Genomic DNA, 25,809 nt, shown 5'->3' on the forward strand with positions numbered 1-25,809 from the left:
TCAACCACACTGACCCTCCCAAGCTGCTGTGGCTGTAACAGCAGCTGCTCCAGTAGACTATGCTCACCCTTGAGGATTGAGGTCAGAGGAAGAGGTAGGGGAGCCTCTGGGAACTCCACAACCCCTCTGGAGAAGTGATTATATTGCCCCCAGTGTGAAGGACTCATCTTGTTTCGTTGACCCATGTACATATCAAAAGACTGAACAATTCAGTATTCTCTGCATCCCACGTAGGCTTCTTGAGGGCAGCCATTTTGTTTGTCAAAGAGGGTGCTGTAGTGGCTCCACTTGACATGTTTGGTATACAGAACCCACCTAATGGACACACTCTGGCTGAGGGCAGGCTCAGCGGAAGCTCAGTAGTGCTATGCACTGGCCGGCAAGGAACAGCATCTCAAGTATCCGGCCCATCTCATGGACAGGCCTGGTAAAAGCTGGATGCTATGTTAACAGGTTTCCTAAAGCACAAAAACACATTGGGGACTCTAAGCGCTAGTCAACAAACTGACCCAACATTAGATTAGACACAGGGGTTAGGAAAAGGCCATAGTAAATAGATCTGTCCTGAAAGAACTTCTGAAGGCAAGGTGGGCAGGTATATCCCACAGATCGAAGGGGTTTAGGGAGGGGGGGGGGCGTTCAAACAGGAGGAGCCAGACAAGAAAGCATAGTGCATCCATGCAGGGACGGTCAACCTTCAGAAGCATCGAATCTTCGATTGCCACAGAGAGGTGCCCGGCAGCGGGCACAATGCCCCGGACAAGGTGTTTTAAACTGAACACAAAAGGATCCCGGATGGCAGCGTAACTAACACAGGATGGGCCAAAAGGGGGATCCATCTGCAGGTGCTGGACAGAAGGGAGGGAGCTCTAATCTGGACCAACTGTAGCCCTCTGGTCAGATATGCTGGACTGCAGAGAGGGATGGCATTGCAGTAGGCCAGCCCCAATGAAAGGAGAGTTGCGATGACCAAACTGTAACGGGAGCCGGATAAAACCAAAGACCATGAATACAACTGAAATGGCCGAGTGTAGACTTCATGACTAATGGGGATCTATCGGACTCCGTTTAGAACCCACAATTCACTACCCTTTGAAAGGGTCATCAAAGTCCACCGCCTCCAGGCTTCTTTCCTGATATCATGGAGTAAAGATGTCCCTCTGCAGACGTTCCCTGCATTTTAATGAACCACTCCGAGACCAGGGCCAGGGATCTGGTACTGTACTAAACACCGCAGGGTGCAGATCCCAAATAGAGGTTTTGAAAACTGTACAGGAAATCTCAACCCCAGCCTGCTGTTTTTTCATGTATTGAAAAGGCTGGTGAGAGAGATGGTAATTAAATGGCATGAGGAAAGTGGAACAAAGTGGTTAAGAGACAAAGGTGTCCTTTCAGCTCTTTCCAGGAAGAAGCACACGTTTAAAACAGCGACTCAAAAGTGGAATGAAATGATTTAAAGCACACGTAGTCTGAAAATACCCTGTCCTATTCATCCAGAAAAAAGAGCCAAATATGTGAAAATATAACATTTAACAGCTCAAGTAAACTATCATTTTATGTTTAAACTTTGATTAATTGGGCAAGTATGCTCACTTGCAGATGAAGCAGGGCTCATTGCTATGCAATATTTACTTGACATCTACTCTCTGGTTTTATTAGGAAAGTTGTAAATATTTGATAAGTGTGGGAATTACTACCATGCAATATTTTATTTTGTTGTCTGTGAAAAGCTTGCACAAAAGTGTAACACAGTAATAATAAATAAAATAAAAATAAAATATACTGTAACAAATCGCTTGTGTGAATAATTCCGGTCCACTGTAAGAAGATAATTATTTTAAAACATTTGAATCACCAAATATGAACTAGTCCTGGCACCAACGTTAGATTGCGTTTTCTTCGAACTTCCGCTTACCGAGTTCTGAGAATGAACGCAGCCCATTACTGTGCTCTGAAGGTACCGAGACTTGTGGATGATGGAGTTACTGTGTCCCCCTCCTTGTCTTGTCTCTCCTACCTTCCAATCTCCTCCATTTTGGAGCGCCATAAAGCAACTATTAGCGCTGTGTAGCTCAACTACAAATAAATGCATGTTAAGGCAGATCCTGGACCCTTACCTCGACGACAATGAGAAATGACAGCTTTGCTGCGATGACGTGCCAGTAATATATATTATGTTCATACTGGTACTCGTGTCCGGGCGGGTAGCGGAAATCCCGGTACCTGGGAGCAATTGGAAAGACAAGAGTTAGCATTGATGCGGCAGTACAGAGGATAAAACAAAATGGAGGCACAGTTTGTTAAACTCCCGGGAGTAGGCCGCGTCAGTAGCACCAGCAGGGAGTAGGCCGCGTCAGTAGCACCAGCAGGGAGTAGGCCGCGTCAGTAGCACCAGCAGGGAGTAGGCCGCGTCAGTACCACCAGCAAGGAGTAGGCCGCGTCAGTACCACCAGCAAGGAGTAGGCCGCGTCAGTACCACCAGCAGGGAGTAGGCCGCGTCAGTACCACCAGCAGGGAGTAGGCCGCGTCAGTACCACCAGCAGGGCACAGACCTGCCGATATTAGCTACTCAACTTAGCATGATTTTCTTTATAGATTTGTACATAATCCTTCAATATTATGATGGATAACGTTTGGGGAAAATTACACTAATGGATAACAACCCAGTAGCCAGCATCGCAATCCAGCAGGATTGGTACTTCCACCTGGGTTATACATAGCATAAACCCAGTTAGTTAGCAACAGAGCGCTGTAGTAATTAAGGGTTGCAGAGAACGATTTAGAGTGCTGCGCGTCGCTGGCGCGCTTCAAGAGACTTGCCTGCAAGTAGTGACATTGGCGAACCAGGCTGGGGTGCTCGCCGGCCTGCTCTGACCCAGGAAGTCGGATACGTTGAAGATGGAGAGGGTGTTGGTGATGTAGCCCTCCATGGTGGGGCTGCTGTGGTTCCCATACGGCGGGACAGAGAAGGACCAGTAGTAGACCAGTCTGGGAATCATGTCAGACGTAAACGCAATGATCATAGCCTATCAGAAAAGAGAACACATCCGCCATTAAGGAAAGGAAAAGAGGTCAAACCTGCATACAAAACGAAAGATAGGTTGTCCGTTTATCAGTAAAAACGATGCTTTTGTGCCATGGGGCGGGAATTGTGGTATGGTTTGGCAAGAGGTTTTACATAGCATTGCATTCGCCTTAAAAAAGAATCTTGAATTGGATTTGCTGTTGGCGGAACATTGGTGGAACCAGGAAGAGAAGTTATTTTAATTATTTTTGGAGGGGTGGGGTTTGGGATATTGGGTTAGGTTGTGTTTTTTTTTTTTTTAAACCTTTTATCTCTGACCTTTACCCGAACCCTTGTGTCTAATTGCATTGTTTATGTGATTTTTGGATAGGTTTCTTTTCTGTATTAAGGTCAACAGTTGCTAATAAAAAAAAGGCATCTTGGTACTAAAGACCTAGACTATAATTTGGAGCCGATGTCAGAGTACAAAACCAGCTAATGAGCAAAAAGAAGGTTGTAAGGTTGTGCCTGTGTCTAAAAAAGAAATGGACCAGAATAAGCAGAATTTTCACAGGCGGAGCGTTCCAAAGGAGGGCTGCTTGGGTAGAACCATCCATGTGGCTCGCTCGATAAGTGGGCACCCTAACTGAGTCTTGTGATGCTACGCGCAGCGTAACATAGGGCATTAAACGCGCCTGCAGGAAACAAGGACCAGGACGCTGCGGGACACAAGGTACCAAGCACATCCTCCAGCGAGTCGCATGTGGAACCTCTCATGTCGCAAATACACCTGCAGCTTTCCTGTGACATAGGGGCTAAACATGCACCCTCCCCCCGCCACCATTCGAAGGGAGACCACCTTCTGCCACCTTCGATTTCCGTTTCCGGGGTTGAAGAGGATCTCTGAACACTTCTGCCTTCATCACAGCCAATTTCTGCTCCTTGCTTTGTGAAAACTGAACAAGCTCAAAACTTTCCTTACATTTCTGTGCTGTCTTTGCACTTCTTTCAAATGATTCCTTAGAACAGAGACCTATATGCTCTCCTGATGCCTAAATACGTTATTTTCTGCCTAGTACTGCATAGTTCTTGCTTTATTTTGCCTCAATATTGTCTTTTTATTTGAATTTCCCTGGATTTTCTTCAAGGAATTGCTCCTTTAGGCCCTGCTCATCTTCCAGAAAAGGGATAACTAAGGACAGCAATGTGTTCAAGCGCCGTCTCCCGGGTCCGGAAGGGACTGAAGGTCGACAACAGTTGGGAACATTCCAAACCACCCAACTTTCAGGGTGAGCACATTTCACCGAAACAGCGGCAAACAAAACAAGTCTACTCAGTGCCACTTGGGCTCTGTTCCCTCAAGTCGGATTTCCATTTCCTAAAATGTAAATTTATTTTTATATATATATATATATATTTTTATTTTTTATTTTCTTTTGCATTTTTAAAGCGCTCACACAGCCCGGGAGCATCGAGGCGCTGTTACAGGAGTTTTTGTCTTAGTTGCGTATTTATAATGCACATAAATACCCAGTTTCTAAGCGCGGACCAGGGGATAAAACCTGTATTGCTCCGTGTCGTCTTGCATCCAAGGCGAGCACTTTGCTGAGCCATCCTCCCGGGACTAGAGTACTTCTTGAAGGTGGACCGAAGGCCAAAGATCGGAGAAGCACAATGTGCATATCAACGGGGAGAGGGACGAGTACGCAGCGTTGTGGTATAGTGGAGAGGCAATACGGTACAGGTGATGCACTCTGGACACACTTGGCGCGGTCTGGGCGTTTTAAGCATAGCCCCCTACTGGTTAATCATTTTAAGCCCAAAGAACCGTACTGCAGGGATGATGGTCATTATGGGCCTAATTACGTGTTTTGATGGTATTTCGGTATCAGGTAATATTATTCCCCACCAATAATATCGCCATATACATGGTCGTGGGGTAAGGCCAAAGGCGATATTGGTGTGGATATGTTATGGGATTATTGGGGCCGGGGGTTGCGGTGGTGTCCCCCGTAGGTTCCATGGCTTAATATTGCCCCAAAAATATGGCGATATTCTTGTATGGCGATATTTTTGTGGGGATATTAACACGTGAAACCGGTATTTCCAGCAGAAATACTGCAAAACGTGTTTACCATTACCACAACTTAGTTTGGCATTCAAATTGGCAAATTACGAGTTGTGGTAATGTTCATATAGACCCCATTCATGGAGTCCATAGGCCTCCACTGGGGATTTTGGAACATTTACGGTGGGTAGTAATTCCACCCAAAGTAAACTTTTGGCGGTAATAAGGAGGAAAAACCACCACCAAACTTGGAAGTTGGTGGTGTGGTAAAAATTGAGTCATTCTCTAAAATCCAGGTTGGCTGCAGTTTTTCTTTACCACCCTCCGGTTAATCTCCGTTTGTGAAAAAAACGTTAGTTTGTACTCACGTTGGTTACTACTGCAAGAATTGCGATTCCCTGCATGATTGGCTGCCAGGCACCTATGTCTTGGGCCTTCTCTGGGGGCACGCGTCTGAACTGGGTGGTAAGTTTCCAGGCATCCACGCGGATCTCCACCAAATTATTCACGAGGGCCAGCAGGGGCGCCAGAGGGAACGACGCCACAAACAAGGTGACGAATCCAAACTGAATCACTGTGAAGAGAAATAGGCACGCGTCACTCCGCGTTGAGCTTACTGGTAGCAGCATATATAACAAAAGAAACATTAGCGAAGTACAGAGAAAAGAACATTTGGATGAAAAGCCGAAGTAAAAATGTCCCTGACATGTATGAATTTAAAAGAAAGAACAAAATGTAATACGCCTCAGCGTCTTGAGGGTAAGCCATTAAAGCGTATCCATGGTAACTTCCTTCTTACCTGTCCCTTTCCCCCAATACTTCTCCAGTAGAAAAGGTTACACACCAGGGTTGCCACAACACTAAGTAGACATTTGGAACCAAGGCTCAAATTAGCCAGTAACATTTTCTTCCAGCTCCATGAAATCCAAAGACCTCTGCCCTTATTCTATAATGGCCGGGACCCTCGGTAAAATAGGTCTTGGTTTTCCAATGCCCCTTGTGTCTCTCCCCCCCAAAAATAGTAATCCCGGACAAACAACAGTATTTCAATGCTGAGATCTTCAGAAACGATTTCACATCAAACAGAAATAACTCCTCACACAACGAGGGAACAAAAGAGGTGCGCTATCCAAAGTGCAATCATATAATGGAGAGAGCCCTGAAGAAACATAGATCATGGAAACACAGGCAGTAGGTTGAAACTGACAGTCAGACATGTACATTTATGAGTAAATATGGATGCAAAGTGAAATAACAAAAAAAAAGAATTGCTGAATAAGTAGCTCAGTCTAGTGGTTCCATGTGAACCTGCCGTGTAAAAAGTTCACCCATCCTCTACAAGACCTTTTATTTACTTGCAGTCCCAGTGGAGGAGCATTTAGCTTAGCGTATGACTGTGAAAGCGACTACCTGGATGCAATGCCAGCTAGGCAAAGTGACCTCCCCTTTACCCTCAATCTAATTCATTATCTGCGTGCCCGTGAGCAGAATTGGCTACTCTCCCCCTCAGCTATTTTCATTTGTGGACCACATCTCAGGAGAGAACATCAGGCGGGACAGCGATCCTCTTCACTGGTTCTTAGGTAGATTTTAATTTTTATGTTATGATGTGATGTCATTTATAACATGCCTATACATGTGTTTTACATGCATAATCTCCTCCAAAGTGCTTTTTGCTGGACTTATGTATTTTTGGTCTGTTCCCCTGAGTGAAGGGGAACCTTTTTTCCACACTCACTCATTCTTTTACTCTATCTTCTGGGATACTTTGCATTTCTTTTTGTAACTCTCCCTTGGAGAAATACTTTCCTCTATATTGTATGGCATCTGTCTTGACTTTTGTTACACACAGTAAACTCTGTGTAGTGTGGCTGGGAGCCCCTCGGGCTTCCCTTTTTATTTTCTGCTATTTTCCTTATGAGAACCTATGTTCCCAAGGGCAGGGAGATAATTACTATAGTTCCTAACTTTTATATTGTGAGATTGCACACCCCACTTTATCTGGAGTGCTGAGGGGTTACACAGCATCCCCTTTTTCACTGCTCCTGTAACCTTTTGGTTACAGTGACAAGCTAATCTGAATGGCTGGTGGCTGAGGTTTTATCCTACCTACTTTTGTGCATTTTCTACACCGAGGCTGTACTTACAGCCGTGGTACGCATAGAACGGTGACCATTGACCCAAAATGATGGCTGTATTCTTTGTTTCGCCATTTCTCTTTCGCTTGAACCTTCTTGGTCCTTCTACTGCCGTGCTGGGTGGGGGGTGGGGGGTGGGGCGGGGGGAGGTCCTGGTTTGACTTTTGACTTCAGCAGGAATCCTTTGTGAAGCCTGTCAAGGCCCTGGTGCGTCTGTGGACAGAAAACAGGGGAGGAGTCTGCAACTCTGCTGTTCTTTGTCTTCTGATATGCCTGCCTGGAACCAGTGCCAACTGGGGGACTGGCTGTCTTGAAAGGACATCCACCACCCAGAGTTTGAATGTTGCATGGGTGCCGATTAAAGGCTAGGATCCTGAGACGGAAGGCAAGCTGGCCACTAGAACTGCAGAAACGAGGAGGCAGAAGGGGACAGATTCCCTGCAGCCCCTACCAGATGACCAGAGATGCTTTCTGAGTAACTGCTGCTGTGTGACCCCTCCTTCCAAGCCTCTGGAGAACTCCGAAGATGACGACTCTCTCCCATGGACTATTGGGACCAATCAATCTTAAGATGACCTGCATTTTGTGCCATCCCACAACGAGTTGCAACCTTCTTGGGCTGCAAACCACTAATACCCTGCGATCAGAGTGCAGTCCTGGGCTGGTGTAATGCCCAACTGGCCCTAACTCTAAAGGGGTGGGTTCCCTTAACTGATGTTTCTAAAGGCCATCGATGTCTAATAGTCCAAACTAAAAGTCTGTCTGTGTCTAAACCTATGCTCGTCCCAATCTCTACAAAAATTTGGTAGGAAGTCTTTAAAAAGGATAAAAGTGGTTCAACAAAAATAGGAAAACCATGGTGGGTTTCAGGTGGTCTTCTCACTAGGTGTAGCTTGGTCAATGTCACAATGATGAGTTCAATCAAAAAGGGCTGTTTGTAAGACCTTCTCCACAGGGATCTTGCAATATTCTCAAATTCTTTCAGTGTCTTTGATTCCTTAGGGCTCCCTTCCCCAAGCTTCAACTTGTTCAAATTCCAAACACCACAAAAGAAATAGAACAGTTCCTTTTGACGCTTCTCAGGATTTCCTTCCCCAAGCTTCAAGACTTTCAATGCTGCAAAACAATACATCTCCAACTTGATTAGGCGTCTCAGGGTTCCCTACCCCAAGCTCAGGCCTTTTTCAGTTTCTAAAACAAATTCAGTTCTGTCAGGATGTGCTTTCTTTTCTTTCAATATCACAAAAAATAACAGGTACTCCACTCTGTTAGGCCTCTCAGGGTTCCCCCCAAGCTTGGGCCCCTCTTGGTTTCAAACACAAGTTCAATTTGTCAGGATAGACCTTTCTTTCTATTTACAGTTCTTTCCCACACACATTTCTCTGGGGGGGGGGGGGGGGGGAGGAGTGGGGGGTTACTTTCAGAGACTTTCGAAAACCGCCTGGTTCTTTGCTCCTCCTAGGTGTGACCACTCCGATCTGTAACCCCCTCTCTTTATTCCTTGCTCATCCTTTTTTCTTCTTCTTGATTCTTCCTCGTGCACACTTGCACCTTCCCTTTTTTGTTCCTTGTTTTCCACTGTGCACTCTTCCACCTTCCCTTTTTTGTTCCTTGTTTTCCACTGTGCACACTTGCACCTTCCCTTTTTTGTTCCTCGTTTTCCACTGTGCACTCTTGCACCTTCCCTTTTTTGTTCCTTGTTTTCCACTGTGCACACTTGCACCTTCCCTTTTTTTGTTCCTTGTTTTCCACTGTGCACTCTTGCACCGTCCCTTTTTTGTTCCTTGTTTTCCACTGTGCACACTTGCACCTTCCCTTTTTTGTTCCTTGTTTTCCACTGTGCACTCTTGCACCTTCCTTTGCCTTATCGGGCCTCTTGGGCACCTCCCATAATTTTTCTTTACGTGCACCTTTGCACTTACACAATTCTTTCCTGTGCTTCCTGCACACTTGTTACACTGTCCTCTCCTCACCATGCACGCATTGCGCTCTTTGCAAAAAGTCTTTATGCCACTTTTTATTGCCTTTCTTTCAAATAACCGTTCTTCCGTGTTGCAAGCGCAACTTCCAAATAACTTTCTTTCACTTTCTGTACTTTGCACACATTATCTCACTTTCTGCTCTGTGCTGCTTTAAACTGTGTCTTTCTCCTGCTCTGTTTCAGTCAGATGCAAGCTCCCGAGTTTCTCCCTCACTCATCGGGCAGCATTGCGTTGACATGCGGTCCCTCTGGATGCACAAGGCTGTGGTCAGGGTCTCATCACCTACCCCTCAGTCACCCTTGGGAACGGCACACTTCCCAAAGGAACAAGCATTGCCCCGAACGCCACCAGCAGGGTACAGGCTGACGAAATCCGTCTCCTTGGAGGCACGTCTCACTGGCCACGCTGCTGCCCCTCACAAACACCTGGCCAGCGTCTAAGCACACCGTTCTCCTCCCGGCTTCACTCTTACCAGCTGCTCTCTGCTCCTTCGCTTCACCGGTCCGGACTGCATTTCCAGCTCACTCTTCAACTTTGTGAAAAACCACACCTTTTATAGTTGAAAAAACAGTCAAGTGGATTCAGGTGTGAATGGTCATTACTAAATTCCTATTAGTGGGACAACTTGAGTTCTTTCTAGAGTAGGCTTCCATTACTTTCTCAATTTCTTTAATGGGTAATCTTCACTGCTCTTAGTTGCTTTCTCGTCTCAGCATTTGTTGGAAATGGGGAGGGTGAGATGGGGTGAGACTGAAAATACTCCATGGAGGCTGACAGAGTGGGTTGGGGTACTATTGGGAATGGGAGATTTCCATGTCTCGCCCTCAGGTATCCTCCTCCCAATACCTCGTGTTCTCCACTTAGGTGATCCTCTGTCGTTTGTCCACCCCCAGGCAGATCCCGAAGGAGTAGGTGGGTGAATACTGTCCAGTTTCTCACATTACCCAGAGTTGATTAGCTGCTCCTGTGTTGCTGGAGTGCTGATTCGTGTGTTTGGGAGTTCGCCCATATATGATCGCCTAGGCCCAACACCTGTGTGCCTTCAGGGAGCCTTCTACAAAGTCTTCAACAAAGACTGTTACTTACTTGCAACTGAAGACATCCTCTGGAACTATTGAACTTACTACAGCTGTGCCTTACCCGATTTGCTCGCCACTCTGACTCGCAGACACTCATAACTAGAGAGGGATGGACTTTTAAAATGTTAGCCTCTGAGAAAATGTTGCTAAGTATTTACTCACCTTGTGTTGTTTTTTTTAAATTTATTTGACCTGAAACAGTTATTACAAAAGTATTTTATTTACCTTTTGAATTGCATACTGCCATTCTCAAAGTATACAAAAGTGTGTTACTTACTGTGATTATTGTCTTGGTTTTTCTATGTGCTTCTTGAATGTTATAGTACTTACAGTTTACCTTACCTTAGTGTGTATATACAATAAACCATTATTTGTATATATCTTAGTGTGTCAGTGTTTCCTTGGGCCTATGAGCTTATCTGTATATTCTAAATTCTTGTCGAGCTTGCAAGAGACACTGATGATGCTGAAATGTACTTTATCGATGACCCTATGGGATTGAAACCGACACACTATAGAGCAGCACAGATGTATAACAGGGTTCCCGGGCAAAGATGCATCACTGATGAAGATGACTGCACGTTAAGGGGTAAAAGCCCATTCCAGGATGTTGGCCAGCAGACACCAGAAAACCCATTTCAAGATGGCAGAAACTAGGAGATTGCAAACCCATTTGAATATAGTCATTGCCATTCAGCAACCCAATCCAAGATGGCGGTACAGATACCAGACAACTTTACCAACAAGGTCACCTCTTGATACCTATGAAAAAGGCTGTGTACAAGCACCGGACATCTTTGCAAACACAGTCCTTTCTGGAAGCCCTGCCAGATACCCGTAACGTCTTCCAGCACAAGGGTGTTCTACAAAAATTGGGAGTTAATTAAACACGATTCTTACCCATTTCAAGATACTCATAGAACAATCCCAACTTTCCCAGGGGTTGTAGATGGTAGTCCTGCTCCCATCGTGGGATGATCTTCTCAGAGCCGACGGCATTACATCGTCCAATGAGGTTCTTAATCCAACTGTAAGACACAATAGATATTACCATCCAACAGCTCAAGGAAAAAACACACCCTCATCAGGACCCATCTTTTCAATTAAATGTACTAATATTATAGATGGGTAAATCAAAGTACACAGCATTGGTATTTGATTGTGGTTTTGATGTGGGCCCTGGAAACTACAGAGTGTGCAACATTATCCACAGAACATCATGGCGAGGTGGCACCCCAAGGGTCTACAAATAACACTAATATGGTTGCCATTTAGCACTAATTACTAGCACGTGTTACTGTGCCTACATCTGATAATTAGCAAGTGGGTTCTTCATGCAATAGACACCAACCCAACAGAAATTAGTTGGAAACCACAATCTTAATTTTTCAAAATAACTAGATCGTCCAGCTGATAAAAATGAAAGAACATTGGGCTCAGTTTTATCAGAATTGCTGCTATTGGGGAAATATTGTAACATTAATGTTTTATAGTTTTTTTTGTAATTCCTGGTGAGGAACCGAATACCAGGGCAGAAAAAAATATCCCTTGAACATCAGAGTCTTGTTGCATAGAAGCAAGATGGCCTCATTCAATCCTTTACCCATATATGACCAACAGCCTTAACCCATAGCCCTTAAGCCCTTTACTGCTGAGCTTTAATCAAGTCTATGCAAAAAGGATGAGTTTACTAGTCCTTAAAATACATTTTCACAACGTACACAAATAAACAGAATGCAATATTCCATTAGGGGGCTGAAGGACTTTTAGGTTGCAAAAGTGCCATTTAAAAAAGCGGTCGTAATAAGACCTGTTCTTCAGGCGCTTAGAAGCTCGATAGGTCTGGCATAAAGTGCTATAGTAGAACACAATATTAGTATTATTGCGAAACACATTAGCCTAAGAAAGGGACCTTCACTTATGAAAGACTCATTGTTGGTTTTTGCTTTCTAGGACCGTAAACCTTATTAAATCAGCTTTGTTTATTTTTGCTACCTGCTTGTACTGGTGTTCACTATGCTTTAAGAAACCAGTCGCAATAGCCCGGACAATAACTTGGCACTCCACTAGGCAGGAATGCGTCGAACCACTAGGAACATTGTTTGACTAAACCAGGGGTTTTCAGAAAACCATGGTTTTCGCACCAATACATTGACCCATCCAGATAAAGAAACAATAGTGAGTAAACACCTTTATTAAAACGTAATTTATAATATTCTAAGAACGGGTTCTCCCGGATGATCCTTGAATCCGTAAAAGATCGCTATGCATCACTGAATAAAGAATTGTTATCAGTTAAACACACTCTCTCAAGTAGTAGACCTGCATTTTGGCCCAGTATGTATTGGCATGGGACACCACTATCCCTATTTGTGTGTTGAGATACCTTCACTGCACAATGCAAGGTTATATCCACTGCTTGTTGACGCGATTCCCGATGGATATCCACTTACGGGAAGAGGACTTCTTGAAAGTTGTTCCAGATCGCTTTGCCGCCCATTATGATCGTCAGCTGAGTTGTCAGTTCCAGGAGGCAGCCACCAGGATCACACTGATTTTTGGGAGAAACGCAAGAAACTTTTAGAATCTTTATCTTGCATCGCGGGTCGGCATTGAACGAATTGTACAACACATTTTGAAATGTACTCATGCTTTATAAGAATGTTTAATGCTTGATGTAGCTTCTATACCTCTTCATTTCTGTATCTTCCGAACCAATAAATGGGGTCTCCGGGGTAGCCAACAAATTTTCCCTTAAAAAAGGCGATGTAGAAACAGGCGGAGTAGTAATTGACGAACTGGAAGAGGAACATCTTTGTGGTGAGACTGTTCTCGTAATCTGACTTTGTTCTTTGTAGTTCTATGGAAGGAATGAAATGGGGAAACCGTCAACCTTTGACAGTGAAGACAAACAAACTTAAAATAAATCTTTGCTATAATTCATGGCCAATGTCACCTTTTGATATCCATATGTCAATATCAAAATCCGGGGAAGAATAGGTATCGGTATGCACTGTTCGCATTGAATAGGATATTAAGATCAACAATACTTGAACGTGTTGGTTTTGGAACAGATTCATTATGATGGTTGACTTGCTTGCAATTTGTAAAGCCGCTTTGAACTTTATATCAATGGGAAATGTTTGAGCGAAGTCAACCTACAATTATTCATGTTACTTAATACAGCTGCAATGAACTCGCAGAGGTCTTAGCTGCTGAAAAGGACCCAGAGAAATTCTGAAATGTGTGTATCACAAATCACTCTGCTTGCCAGGTATTCATCCAATCACTTGCGTGCTCAGTGTGATAGTTTTGTTCTTTATTGCAATTTTATTTAATTTTTATTTATTGCATTTATTATACACCCAGACCCGGAGGTATCAGGCGTAGGTTACAGCAAGCTTAAAATCTGGTTACAGTGAAGATCAACGTTACAGCAAGTTTAAAATCTGGTTACAGTGAAGATCAACGTTACAGCAAGCTTAAAATCTGGTTACAGTGAAGATCAAGGTTACAGCAAGCTTAAAATCTGGTTACAGGGAAGAACAACGTTACAGTACAGTACATAGTATTACAATATATACAAATGAGTGCTGGAAGGTGCCGTGACTTTGCAGGCTATTCAAGTTGATATATTTTTTGGACTCGGTACAGAGAATGGAAAAGATTGCAATTTGGAACGTGACGATATGTAAGGTGGGGCTGTCGGGTCAGCTGCTTGCTTTAGAATTTATGGAAGAGCCAGGTTTTGATCGATTTCTTGAAACGCTGATCGGGGAGGCTTATTTCTTGATGGAGCGAGTTCCACATTTTGGGTGCCTCTACTGGCAAGCTGCTCCCCCCTGTCCTAGATCTCTTGAAGCATGGGAAAAGTAGTTGGATTCTAGTGTTGGATCTTAAAGATCTGGTGGCTATGTTTTGGGAAATGGTATCGTTGAGATAAGTGGGGGCTTTCTTAGTGATTTGTGAGTGACAGTGTTTTGAACAGGATTCTGGCTTTGATTGGAAGCCAATGCGCATCCCTCCTGGTCTTGGATATGTGGTCAGATCTTTTAATGCCCAAGGTAGCTCGCAAGGCTTTATTTTGTTGGAGTTTGTCCAGGTATGAGTTAGAGGTGCCTAGCAATAGTATGTTGCAATAGTCTAGCTTAGACAGGATGAGGGCACGTGTGAGTGTTTCGGGGGTCAAAAATTGGCGATTGAGTGCGATAAGTTTAGTTGTGTAAGAGGTGGCAGGATGACAGGGCATTAATGTGTCTCGTCATAGTCAGATTGGAATCAAGTTACACCCCAAGCGTTTTGGCCTGTTTAAGGCCTGGAATGGGTGTTCCATCAATGGTGATGATTACCTAGTCGAGGGGGAGCGTTTTTAGTTTAGAGGGGGGGTAAATTGATGTCTGTTGTGCTTTGTTTCACAAACCTTAAGATCAGTTAACTGGCAACACGGACGTGTTTCACAATCATCGAGGACCTTCGTCAGGGCAAGTCGCGTAATGAAAAAAGATTTCATGAATTATTTTCGCTGCTGTGTCGGAGGGACATTTGCAATGAAGATTATAACTGTCACAATAAGTGAGCCAGGGTCTGAATCACACACATTGTTGAGTCATTTATGACTTGAGGATATGCGACACATAGAAAGTATTATCGAAAGAAGGCCAATGGTGAGTTGTAAATCAGAATAGATGAGGCAGTGAAGGTTTTTATTTGACCAAAATAAAACAATATTGATCCAAAGAGACTACTTCTGCTTCACGCAACCTAATGTATTGCAATCATCAGGGCTCAAAAATTGTAAAGAGGGAAGGGGCAGGGTGGGGTGAGAGAAGGAACCAAGTAAGTAATCAACAAAACATGTTTAATTTTAAAAAAGTGATAAAAACATAGATTAAGCAAATGCTTGTCAAAGGAAAAGGCACATGCCTGATGAGGAAAATTGCATAGCAGCCAGAAGTCCCTGTGATTAGGAGAAATTCAGACATGTTTCAGCCTCCTCAGTGAGGTGCAGTTTGAGAGTTTAGCTGCAGCAGGCTCTAGCCCCGCGGGTGTCTATCCCCTATCCCCCGTAGGGTGACCTATGCAACACTGAAGTGTTTCATAATTGAAACAGAGTCAATTATTTTTCAGAATAGGTTCTGCACAAGTTTGGTTAGAATTTGAACCCACTGAGTGCCTGCCGAAATGAATTGTGTGCAACTTGCTAGTTACAGGTTGAGAGCCCAAAAGTGGCAGATGAAACCTTTCATCGCTTGCTGCTAATAAATACTTTCAATTTAGGTGTGTACAAATAACACTGATTACTGATGCACTAATGAGACCATTCATTTTCAATAGTGCCCATCGTTGCATTCAATAGAGTTTACGATAACAAGCTTACCAAAGTCTGTGATCCAGATGGCCACTCGTTCATAAACCATGTTCAGGATCATGATTATGATGAAATTGATGATCGAGGCGGTGATCGTCGTGGCCGTTTGGGGAGTCAGGTACTTTTGGATCGCCTCGGTTCCATTAATGTGCCGAGGCAAATTGGAAGAGAACACAAGGAAGACGGAGAGTCTGTAAACAATTATTCCCACGACCGAGGCGATGATCAGGAAAATCTGGAGATAGAAACCAGAGCATATCTGTAAACATTCCTCTGCTCTCTTATATACATTGTACATTGCATGGGTCCAACTCACGACTTGAAACCTCTTACTCCAAATGTTCTGTACGGGTCACAATTATTCCCGACGAAATGTATGTAGAATAAACACAGGTAGGCTGCTTGGGTGCAAACCTCCCCCCAATGCATGCAGTACATTAAACCAACCCAACTGCTCCTGAGGACGGATGTGTGTGTGATCATTTTGTGAGCAAAGAATCAGGGTGGTCTTACAGGAACATTGCACAGGTGCAAACTCAATTAGCACTAGGGCAAACACTGGCCAAGTGCAAAACAAAATATCTGTCCATGCATTATTTCACCAGGGCAATATTTCCCCTAGTCCTAGCAATAGTGCAAAGGGCATTTAAAGAATTTTTGTTTTACTTAGACGTTTGCCATAGTGCTTATTCCATTTGCATGGGTGCAAAGTTTCTGTAATGTTCCCCCAAAGTAGTTATAAAAAAGGGGCTTAAAACTACAGGAAAAATGGTTCTGACCAATTGCGTATGCATGAAATATATTGTAGACAACTGCAAAAAGAAAGTATGAAAAATATAGAAGGCACCAGAAAGAATTCTTTCAAACCAACCATATTATTGTCCTAATGGAAATATAACCAAAGTGCAGCTTTAATACCAAGACTCTCTGAGCACCCTTTGGAAAAAACAATATTCGTTCGCTGGTGCTTTATTTTGGCAATTTGCTATTAAGTCAGCACATAAAATGCACATAATTTGGATCAATTAATGCATGTTGCCAGGCAAATCTTCTGATCAAACTACAAAGGATATTCTAGGACTCTTCTATCATGGATAAACATTAATCATAATAAGAGCTTTGCAAAGTGCAAGAATGCAAAAGGTGCATTTTTTCACCTTTTTTCACAATTATATTTGGAACTGTTACCAATTAAAAAAAAACACACTTGCCATTACCTTTTTCAAACAAATATTTGCGGAACACAGGGGTGGACTGGCCCATCAGGAACTCTGGAGATTTCCCAGTAGGCCTCTGCACCCTGGGCCTCTTTTGTGTGGCATTTCCAAATTTTTTCAAAGCAAAAGGTTTGGGCTTGCTGAAAATGTGTAATATGGGGCCACTTTGAACATGATTTCCAGGGCCTCTTTTGGTTCCCAGTCCACCCCTGGCGGGACAGCCAATAGGTAAATCGGACCGGCTCTGCACCGGCTGGCAACAATGTTCAGCTCGTGCCGGCCCATCCCTGGGGTAACCACACTGACAATGCATCCATTGCTTCCCCGCTGCTTCCCCGCTGGACCCAGACATTGTCGTCCTTCTGTAGAAGCAGGTTTTATTATGCCACCTATGCCACTTGTCTCGCCTAAGGGAGCCTGAATTACCACCGATATCCCCCAACTTCCTACCCACAATCTACTGTGGACGTGAGCCTAGTCCATCGATATGAAAAGTGAAAAATGTGATGCTTTATGTTGTGTCATTTGTCTAGCATACCACACACATCACCGCCATAGCGGTATTAAAGTACTGAGCATGGTCTGTGTAGAGGCGAATTGTGACCCCACCCAGAGACCGAGGTGGACCCCATTCTGAAAAGGAAGGCGGGAAAGGGGAAGAGCGGCAAAAGTCAGAGACAGGAAAACACACCATCAACAGCATATCAAGGTATTCCATGTCCTTACTGCAAACACATGATAGCATGCTAAAGAGCAAATACACCCATTGTACATGGTGGTGCTGATGGTTGTGTGTTAACTACCTTGTTTTGGCCATTTGTTTACTTTCAACAGACCATCTACAGAACAATATGAACACCAAATGCACTTACCCAGAAGAAAACAGCACTTGTACAGAGAGTCATCCTCAAGCACTTTCCACAGGCAGTGTATGGCACGTGCTCTTCTTGCTGAGAAGGGAAGCAGGCGTGCAATGCATTAGTCATTTCATTTAGTCAGATGTGATCAGCTTTCATCAACCCTGCACATTTTCACACAGTAAACATAGAAGACAGACACAGGTTTCCCAAGTGGAGGAAGACAATCTTGTGAAGGGTCAGCATCGGATCCAAGGACACAAATCCCCAGCATGGCACCCCTGCCCACGCCCCTCCACCCCCCCATCAAATGAGGAACATTTGAGAATTGGTTGGAAAGAAGGCGATTGTTTTTTAGTTCAGTGGAAATTTAAAGCAAAGGGTTTCTGGTGAGGACCTCCCCGGCCCATTCACAGATGTCGCGCCAGGAGTGCTAGGTGTGGGGATCCTGCAATCTAACTGCATGCAATCCAGAAGCGAGGGTGGCTTACTAAACAGGAACAATTTAAAGAATCCAAATGTTATGAATGGAGAGGAGAATTAACCTGTATGCCCGCTGGACTCCACCTGTATGCTGTCTAAAGGGGAGACCTTACATGGGTCTGTATCTTTTAGCTCTCCAGATGTTTTGGACTACAAATCGCATCAGCCCTAGCTAGCAATGTGAATGGTGAGGCAACCTGGGCATCATAGTTGGAAATATTTGATGAGTCACAGGTTAGACTCTTGATAGAGGGAATCTTCCCATGTTGATCTTTGCGTCACATAATGAATGAATGAATGAATGAATGAATGAATGAATGAATCAGTCAAACATGTAGAATGAAGGATGCAATATTAGTTCAGAAATAAGCCCCCGTTGAGACAATCAACAGCTTTGCAGGAACTTTAAGAGAACAGCGATTTCCAAGACCATCCTGATTCTTGCACCATGAGTAGCGCCTGGAGGCTAGATTGGGATGCGGGGAAGATCGCAACATAGGGGGAATAGTACTAACACAAGGACAAACACAAGAAGCTGTTCCGTGGTGGGGGAGGGGGGAGAAACAGTGACCACATTCCTTAAAAGCTGGAGGCAGATCCAGTCAAACATTTGAAGGGTGTTAACTCCTCTAAGCTGGAGAGCTGGTAGGGTACGCGTTACATAATACAGTAAACCAGGAGGAAGGATTGGGCACTGCCACGTCCACGGAACACAAAGGGGTTCATTAGGAGTGTGGCAGTAAAACAACCAAACTACTGCCAAATTCAATTACCGCTACCGCAGAATTTTCATGGCATTACAAGTGGCGGTAGGGTAGTGTTAGTCCCCAATTATGGGGTTGATCGGATTTTCCCGTTTATTGTCATTAATGTGGAGGGTCTACCGTCAGCTTTTTGCTGGAGGTTTTTCCTCCACCTTACCTCTTTAGTTGTAGTTCGGCGGTGTGGGAATTCGGCAGTAACAGAATTACTGCTGCATTACCACTGATTATCCCAGCACCGCCGACCTTGTAATGAGCTACAAAGTGCCACCTTTCCAAAAATGTCAGATCACCAAATTCATATTTTAAGTCTGGAGAGGTCTGTTATTGTGCTGCCTGTCAGTCGAACTTAAATACAGAAATGTGTCGATATTTCCATGTCAGTCAAAGGCAATACATTTTTAGGAAAATATCAACAGCTGTGCCTCCACACAAGCCAGTTATTGTGCACCAACAGTAGGCTGCTCCTTTTACAATGTCGATCTGAATTATAAAAAGGAACCATACTGTGTATGTCCTCCCATTGTTCGGTGTTTGACATTAGCAGGTGCTTCTTTCCAAATTATACTTATGTATGCTCTCCATGTCGTTATGTAGAGTTTGGTTCATGTAAAGGAAAGGAAGTGATGAGGGGGAAGTGAGATGGGAGGGGAAGAAAGGAGAAGGAAATGAGATGTACATGCCTCGGCTCCTGTAATTCCTTACACCGACCTTCAGATCATGTCCTCTTTGTGTACCTCCTGCCCGTACCTGGTACATAACACGGTTAATGCCATAGACTTCGAAAGGATATACAAATCTTCCAGATGCATCAGGTCGATAATCTTATCCAACTTCTGCGAGACCTGCGATATTCACACTTTTTCTCTATCTTTCAGAGGCTTCAAAGTAAAATGCGTTTTCTGTTGTCCATGCACTTCGGAAAAAGAAAAGAAACAGTGCGACCAGCCAAAGGGAGAGTCGACAATGTCGGGTGCAGCACGTGCCAGCGACCTTCACGTGTTGATAAACACATCTTCTGCTTTCTCCCAAGGACAGCATCTTGGGTATTGAATGTTGCGACCAGTTTCTCTTGGTTGAGCTTAGTTTCCAACCCCTGGGACCACCCTTAGAAGTAAGTGCCGTATCTAGCTGGGCCTGCACCTCTTGCAAATGAGTGGAATGCTGCCCTTGAGTGACGTAGAATGTAGAGCAGAGAATGTTTACTTATGAGAGGCTTCTAGGGATGTTAGTTGGGAGTATGTGATCACTGAGAGAGGATGCCGGTGGATGTTATCTGTCCCAATTACTTATCCGACTCAATGTACTGGACCTGATGTACTTGGAACTTAGTAAAGAAGTCCACAGTTCATACAGAGATGTCAGAGTCATTATTGGCCAGGGACCCAACTTAACAGTGAGCCAGAGTTGGGGGTTGGGTGCATTTCTTATATCAGATCTGGAGCTTCAGCGTCTTACCCTTCCAGAGGCTTTGTGGCGATCTTCCTCATTAAGTGAACAGACTCAATTCAGACTTCGCATAAGGCGAATGTGGTGGGGAAGTACTAACAAACTTGGGGACGGAGGCCCTACAGGAAGTCACCCAGCTCAACGCTGGCAAGGCACACACAATTTGCAAAGGTAGGTACTCGGCTCAAACCTGGGCGGTGCCACACATTATGCAAAGGTACTCTCCTCAAACCTGGGGGAAGACACACATGCAAAGGTACTCAGCACAAACCTGGGGTAGGGGGGAGGACATATTATGCAAAGATACTCAGCTCAAACTTGGGTGGAGACACACATTATGCAAAGGTACTCCACTCAAACCTGAGAGAGACACACATGCAAAGGTACTCAGCTAAAACCTGGGAGTGGGTGAGATACATTATGCAAAAGGTACTCAACTCCAACCCGGAAGGAGACACACATGCAAAGGAACTCGGCTGAAACCAGGGGGGTTGGACACATTATGCAATGGTACTCCGCTCAAACCGAGTAGAAGACACATGCAATAGTACTCAGCTCAAAACCTTCAAGGTGGGGGGGAGGCAAAGGTACTCAGCTCAAATCCAGGCAAGATGCACATTATGAAAAGGTACTCAGCTGAAACCCAGGAGGAGACTGAGAAACCTCAAGGTGTCTCACCCGCCAGTCCCCGGGGATCTGTCATCCAAGTGGCCAGGGTACGGCCATCACTTTTGGATCCAGTTCCTGGGGGTGGACCAGTGTGTGAGGATCACCTGGATGGGGGGTCCTCTGTAAGTGGAAGTGGGCCGCCACTGGAGCGTGAGACGCGGTATCCCCATTCCTTAGAACACCATTTCCCTCTCCATCATACCAGGTAGGATACCTAGGTACTCGCCCCCCACCCCCCTTTCCCGACACAAACACTTTCTCACGGACAGCTCACTGTGAGAGAAAACGGACTAACACTCGAGCTGTATACCTGACATGTCCCAACACAAGGGTCAGGGTCAGGCACTTACTGATAATTACACACACCCGACTTCCATCACACTTCCCCACATAGATAAAAGGCGAACCATGAAAGCACCCTGAGCAAGGCAAAACACATGAGGAAGCAACAGTTCCGAGATGGCATTTTAATACGAGGAGAAAAACAACAAGAACAGAAAGAGTTTCAAGGAGGAAATTGCAGTTGACATTGTCGGAAGAAAAATGCTACTTTCACAAGCCCTCGAGAATAAGAAACATAAGACCGGGAATTAAAGATGAAGAAAGGTGCATTGTGTGTCGAAGGTACCCGGGGCTCTCCTGCATCGATAGCCGAGGCAGGGAGAAGTGATTGCCGCCGCGGTACTGTCCTTGGTTGCCACAACAAAGCAGCGCCAGTAAAGTCAGCACAGCCGGTGAGTCGGAGAGACTGATAGCAGACCGGTCTGTGTTAGAACCAAGATTGCAAGCGACAACATTGTATAAAGAGAACCATGTCTAAGGTGTTGGTGATGAGCGACACAAGTATAATTGGAAATAAAGAAGTAATTGAACTTTGTGTTTGAACTTTGGGATGAAACCCAAGATACCATATACAGAGTAGTCCGGCACCACGTGGGTGCTCATTCAAGGGTTTTGTTAGGTATCCAACAGAGTGTAAAATTGTGAATTGTGACATCGAAGTGGTCCTGCAACGGGTCAAGCCAAACCCTGTGCACATTTGAAAGCCTTTGATAGCTAATACGAACTGTAATTGGTCCGAGCCCAGCTGAGGGAGACCAATTGTGAAAAGGGGATCTGAGCCTGACTAAGGGGCATCCGGGGTGAACCGTGAGTCACCGAGAAGGGATTGTGGAAGCAAAAGGGATCTGAGCCCGGCTGAGGGGGATCCAGGGTGAAGAGTGAATACTCTATGTCAATACTTGGTAAGGAACTTTTCATTTGTTTGATCCATCAGGCCCTTTGTAGCAAGAGACCTTTGATAACTTGAGAGATTTGGGCATAGAAGGGCCTGATGCTTGTAATGGAACTGTATCCTCGTGCCGAAGGAGCTCAAGAGTGTGCTACGCTCGATTGAACCGCCTTGTCCTGTGCTAAAAACGTGGAGAAGGGAGGCCAATGGCCTGAACATCCTGACTTCTCATTTTGTGAACACTTCTTTCTTTCTTTCGCATGAACATTACCCAACACTATTTGTAATTTAACAGTAAGGATTGGCAATAGGTTTTTTAGTATAGGCCCTTTTTATTTTGACGAGACTCCACTAGGACTGCATTATTATTTGATGGTTGCAGCTTGCTCCCATCTTAGATTTAGGTTTAGATAGGAGTTTATCACACCCTTGATAAGGTTCAATAAACGCCCTTGAACTGTGATCACTTGTGTCTGTCTTACTTTAATACCATGCCTTTCTTACAAGACACACATGCAAAGGTACTCCCGCTCAAACCTGGGAGGCGACACACATTATACACAGGCAGTCTGCTCAAAGCTGAGAGAGAAAACACATTGTGCACAGGTACTCTGCTCAAACCTGGAAAGGGATGCATATTATGCAAAGGTTCTCAGCTCAAACCCGGGAGGGGACCCATGTTATGCAAATATACTCAGCTCAAACCTGGAAGGAAAAACCCATTATGCAAAGGTACTGAGCTCCAATCTGGGAGGAGAGACTCATTATGCTACGGTACTTAGCTTAAAGCTGGGTGGGGACACACATTATGCAAAGGTGCCCTGCCTAAAATTGGTAGGGGACACACATTATGCAAAGGTACTCCGCTCAAGCTCGGGAGGAGGCACACATGCAAAGATACTCTGCTCAAACCTGTGGAGTGGGGGAGGGGGAAGACACATTATGCAAAGGTACTCCGATCTAACCCGGTGGAAGACACGCATGCAAATGTACTGAGCTCAAAGCTGAGAGAGAAAGCACATTAGGCAAACGTACTCTGCTCGAAGCTGAGAGAGAAAGCACATTAGGCAAACGTACTCTGCTCAAAGCTTAGAGAGAAAGCACATTAGCCAAACGTACTCTGCTCAAACCTGGAAAGAAATGCACATTATGTAAACGTACTCGGGTCAAAAGCTGGAAGGGGCAAAGACAATGCAAAGGTTCTCAGCTCGAACCTGGGAGGGCAACACACATCAAACAAAGTACTCTGCATAAACTTGGGAGGGAACCCACATTATGCAAAGGCACTCAGCTCAAACCTGGAAGGGAACGCTCACTATGCAAAGTTACTCAGCTTAAACCTAGGAGTGGAGACAGTGAGGGTCTAGGGGTAATAGACAGACACAAAGGGTGGCATGTTGATTGGCAAAAACTTTTATTCACAAAAGAAGTGTGGGAGTTGTAGGAAATCCTAGCTATCCTTGACTCTAAGAGGTGTTTCCCTGCCTCTCCAAAACTAGCTAATAAAACGGTCAGTGTCAGGATGTCCATGAGAAAGTTTGCTGTCCTGTGTCCAAATCCTAACCTGTCCCTCACAAGCAAAACCTAATATAAGGTGATAGAGTAACCTCTTGACTGCCACCCTGAAGCCCAGCTTTGCAGTTCTCAAATTATGTGTAGACAAAAGCAAACGAAAAGTTCCACAAGACTTCGAGGTTGATCCCCTTTCCAGTTCTTCACAAAATGATTCCTGAATCTTCACTGGTAAAAATTATTCCTTGTCTGCAGCTGACAGGCCTGCCTTACGAGGCGCTCCGCAACAAGGACCATTTTTTGGGGATATTATAACGTGCACAAAACAGAATGAATCGTTCAGCGGTGCAGATGACAGCAACAGTTGATCGAGAATATAGCAGATTCCATACCAGACCCCCTGAATACAGAGGCCTCTCTATCTAAAAAGGAAAGTCTCTAGTGCTCGGCGAAACTGAAGAAGTGAGCTCATTGTCTGTAGTTCTAGTGGCAAAGAATTCCACAGCTTTGGACCAAAGACAGAGAATCTTCTGTCACTCTGGGATTTGAATGCTGAATAGGGGATAGCCAAGAGAAGAGCCTCACTAGAACGCAACTGTCTCACCGGATGGTACGACTGGATTAACTCTCTCAGATACAAGGGAGCGGTACCATTTACACATTTGAAGATGATACAGGCTACTTTAAACCTGAACACAAGGGTGGGTTGACGGGTGATAGAGCGCTCAGAAAGTGTTTCAAAAGCAAAACGAATTTAGAGCGACCATGGACTGCTGCAATCCTATGAGATAGTAGGTCTCCCCAGACCTACGAAATGAAAGTCAAACACAAATTGTATCTCCGGATATGCGCTGTCCAACTATTCAATTAGGTAAACTTAATCAATACTATTGAAAGATTGATACATTAAATTCACATGTGATTTAACACATCCTTGTGCAGAAAAAATGGACTGTTTGTCACGGTAAAGGCCCACAGTAAAGGCCCAATTTAAGCCGACACGTGTTTCGACCGACTTTGGTCCTTTTCAAGGATGGGCCGGATACCGAATCAGATATAGGTGGCAGGGGACTTCGACTGCGTATGGGTAGCCTTATTAATTTGAATGAAGCTTGCTATTTAGTTCCGTTACTGGTTTCAAGTTTCACAACTCTTTGAACCCACGTGAAACATGTGAAACTCTCCAATGACGTGAAACGTAATTACGTAGTCACTATGGTGTGTGACATTTCATAAAGATCATCAGCATCTTCTGTGTTTACAGGCGTGGTATTCGTACTGTGTTACGTTTCCTCAGCGCATAATGCTGTCCCATGTATACTCCAGCTCACAGTAAATCGAGGTCAAATGGCACCAGGACTTGATACTCTAGAGTTTCCTTATGCAGCCTTTATGGCTCCCCTTGACGGGCTTTTCAGAACTGACATTTCACTACTTTGCCCCAGCATATGGTAACATGTAGGTTACTTGGTTCGCAATCACCATCCTGCAAGGAAGGGGCCAGAACTCGCAGACATTAAAGAGAGGGACTATTTATGCCAGATGCATGGACCAAATCACACGTGTGTGTTACACAGGTTCTAACAAAATGTACCACACCAGGAGCTGGCAACAAATGTGTTTTTGAAATAATCCATGGGTCTAGTGGTGCTTCTAGAATGGTCTGGGTTCCTATTGCAAGTTCACGTCCCATATGTACTACTCCATTGTCATTGGCCTTGTATCCAGTGCCTTAAAGACAGAGAAATCTCGCCAATGCATTTCCTTGTACCTATTGTTGCAATCGAGGGGTACATGGTCTGTATGAACGATCCCTCCAGGAGATGTTTGTGCAGTCCTCCAATTGCTGAGAACTCAAGGCCATGATGCATGTGTATTCTTGCATACTTCTGTGAAGCGCTCCTATATGGGTCTGTACTGGTGTATACCTCTGTAAAGCGCTCTGTTGTGTATCTGTACTGTTGTATACCTCTGTAAAGCGCTCTGTTGTG

At 44.6% G+C, this 25,809-nt stretch overlaps 1 protein-coding gene across 4 annotated transcripts in view; it reads right to left on the reverse strand.

Annotated features, from left to right (window-relative positions):
* The window catches only part of ANO6 (anoctamin 6), a 413,050-nt gene that overhangs the window by 6,296 nt on the left and 380,945 nt on the right, over window positions 1-25,809 (reverse strand). For all 4 annotated transcript variants that reach the window (XM_069629839.1, XM_069629841.1, XM_069629840.1 and 1 more), the window contains 8 exons: window positions 17,729-17,806; window positions 15,649-15,874; window positions 12,962-13,131; window positions 12,725-12,822; window positions 11,172-11,299; window positions 5,441-5,646; window positions 2,821-3,026; window positions 2,118-2,223 (listed from right to left, as the gene is read on the reverse strand). In XM_069629839.1, coding sequence (XP_069485940.1) covers window positions 2,118-2,223; window positions 2,821-3,026; window positions 5,441-5,646; window positions 11,172-11,299; window positions 12,725-12,822; window positions 12,962-13,131; window positions 15,649-15,874; window positions 17,729-17,806 — 1,218 coding nt within the window. The remainder of the gene's footprint in view (window positions 1-2,117; window positions 2,224-2,820; window positions 3,027-5,440; window positions 5,647-11,171; window positions 11,300-12,724; window positions 12,823-12,961; window positions 13,132-15,648; window positions 15,875-17,728; window positions 17,807-25,809) is intronic.

Source organism: Ambystoma mexicanum, chromosome 12, assembly GCF_040938575.1.
Source record: "Ambystoma mexicanum isolate Mex_15411 chromosome 12, UKY_AmexF1_1, whole genome shotgun sequence".
Taxonomy (NCBI): Eukaryota; Metazoa; Chordata; class Amphibia; order Caudata; family Ambystomatidae; genus Ambystoma; species Ambystoma mexicanum.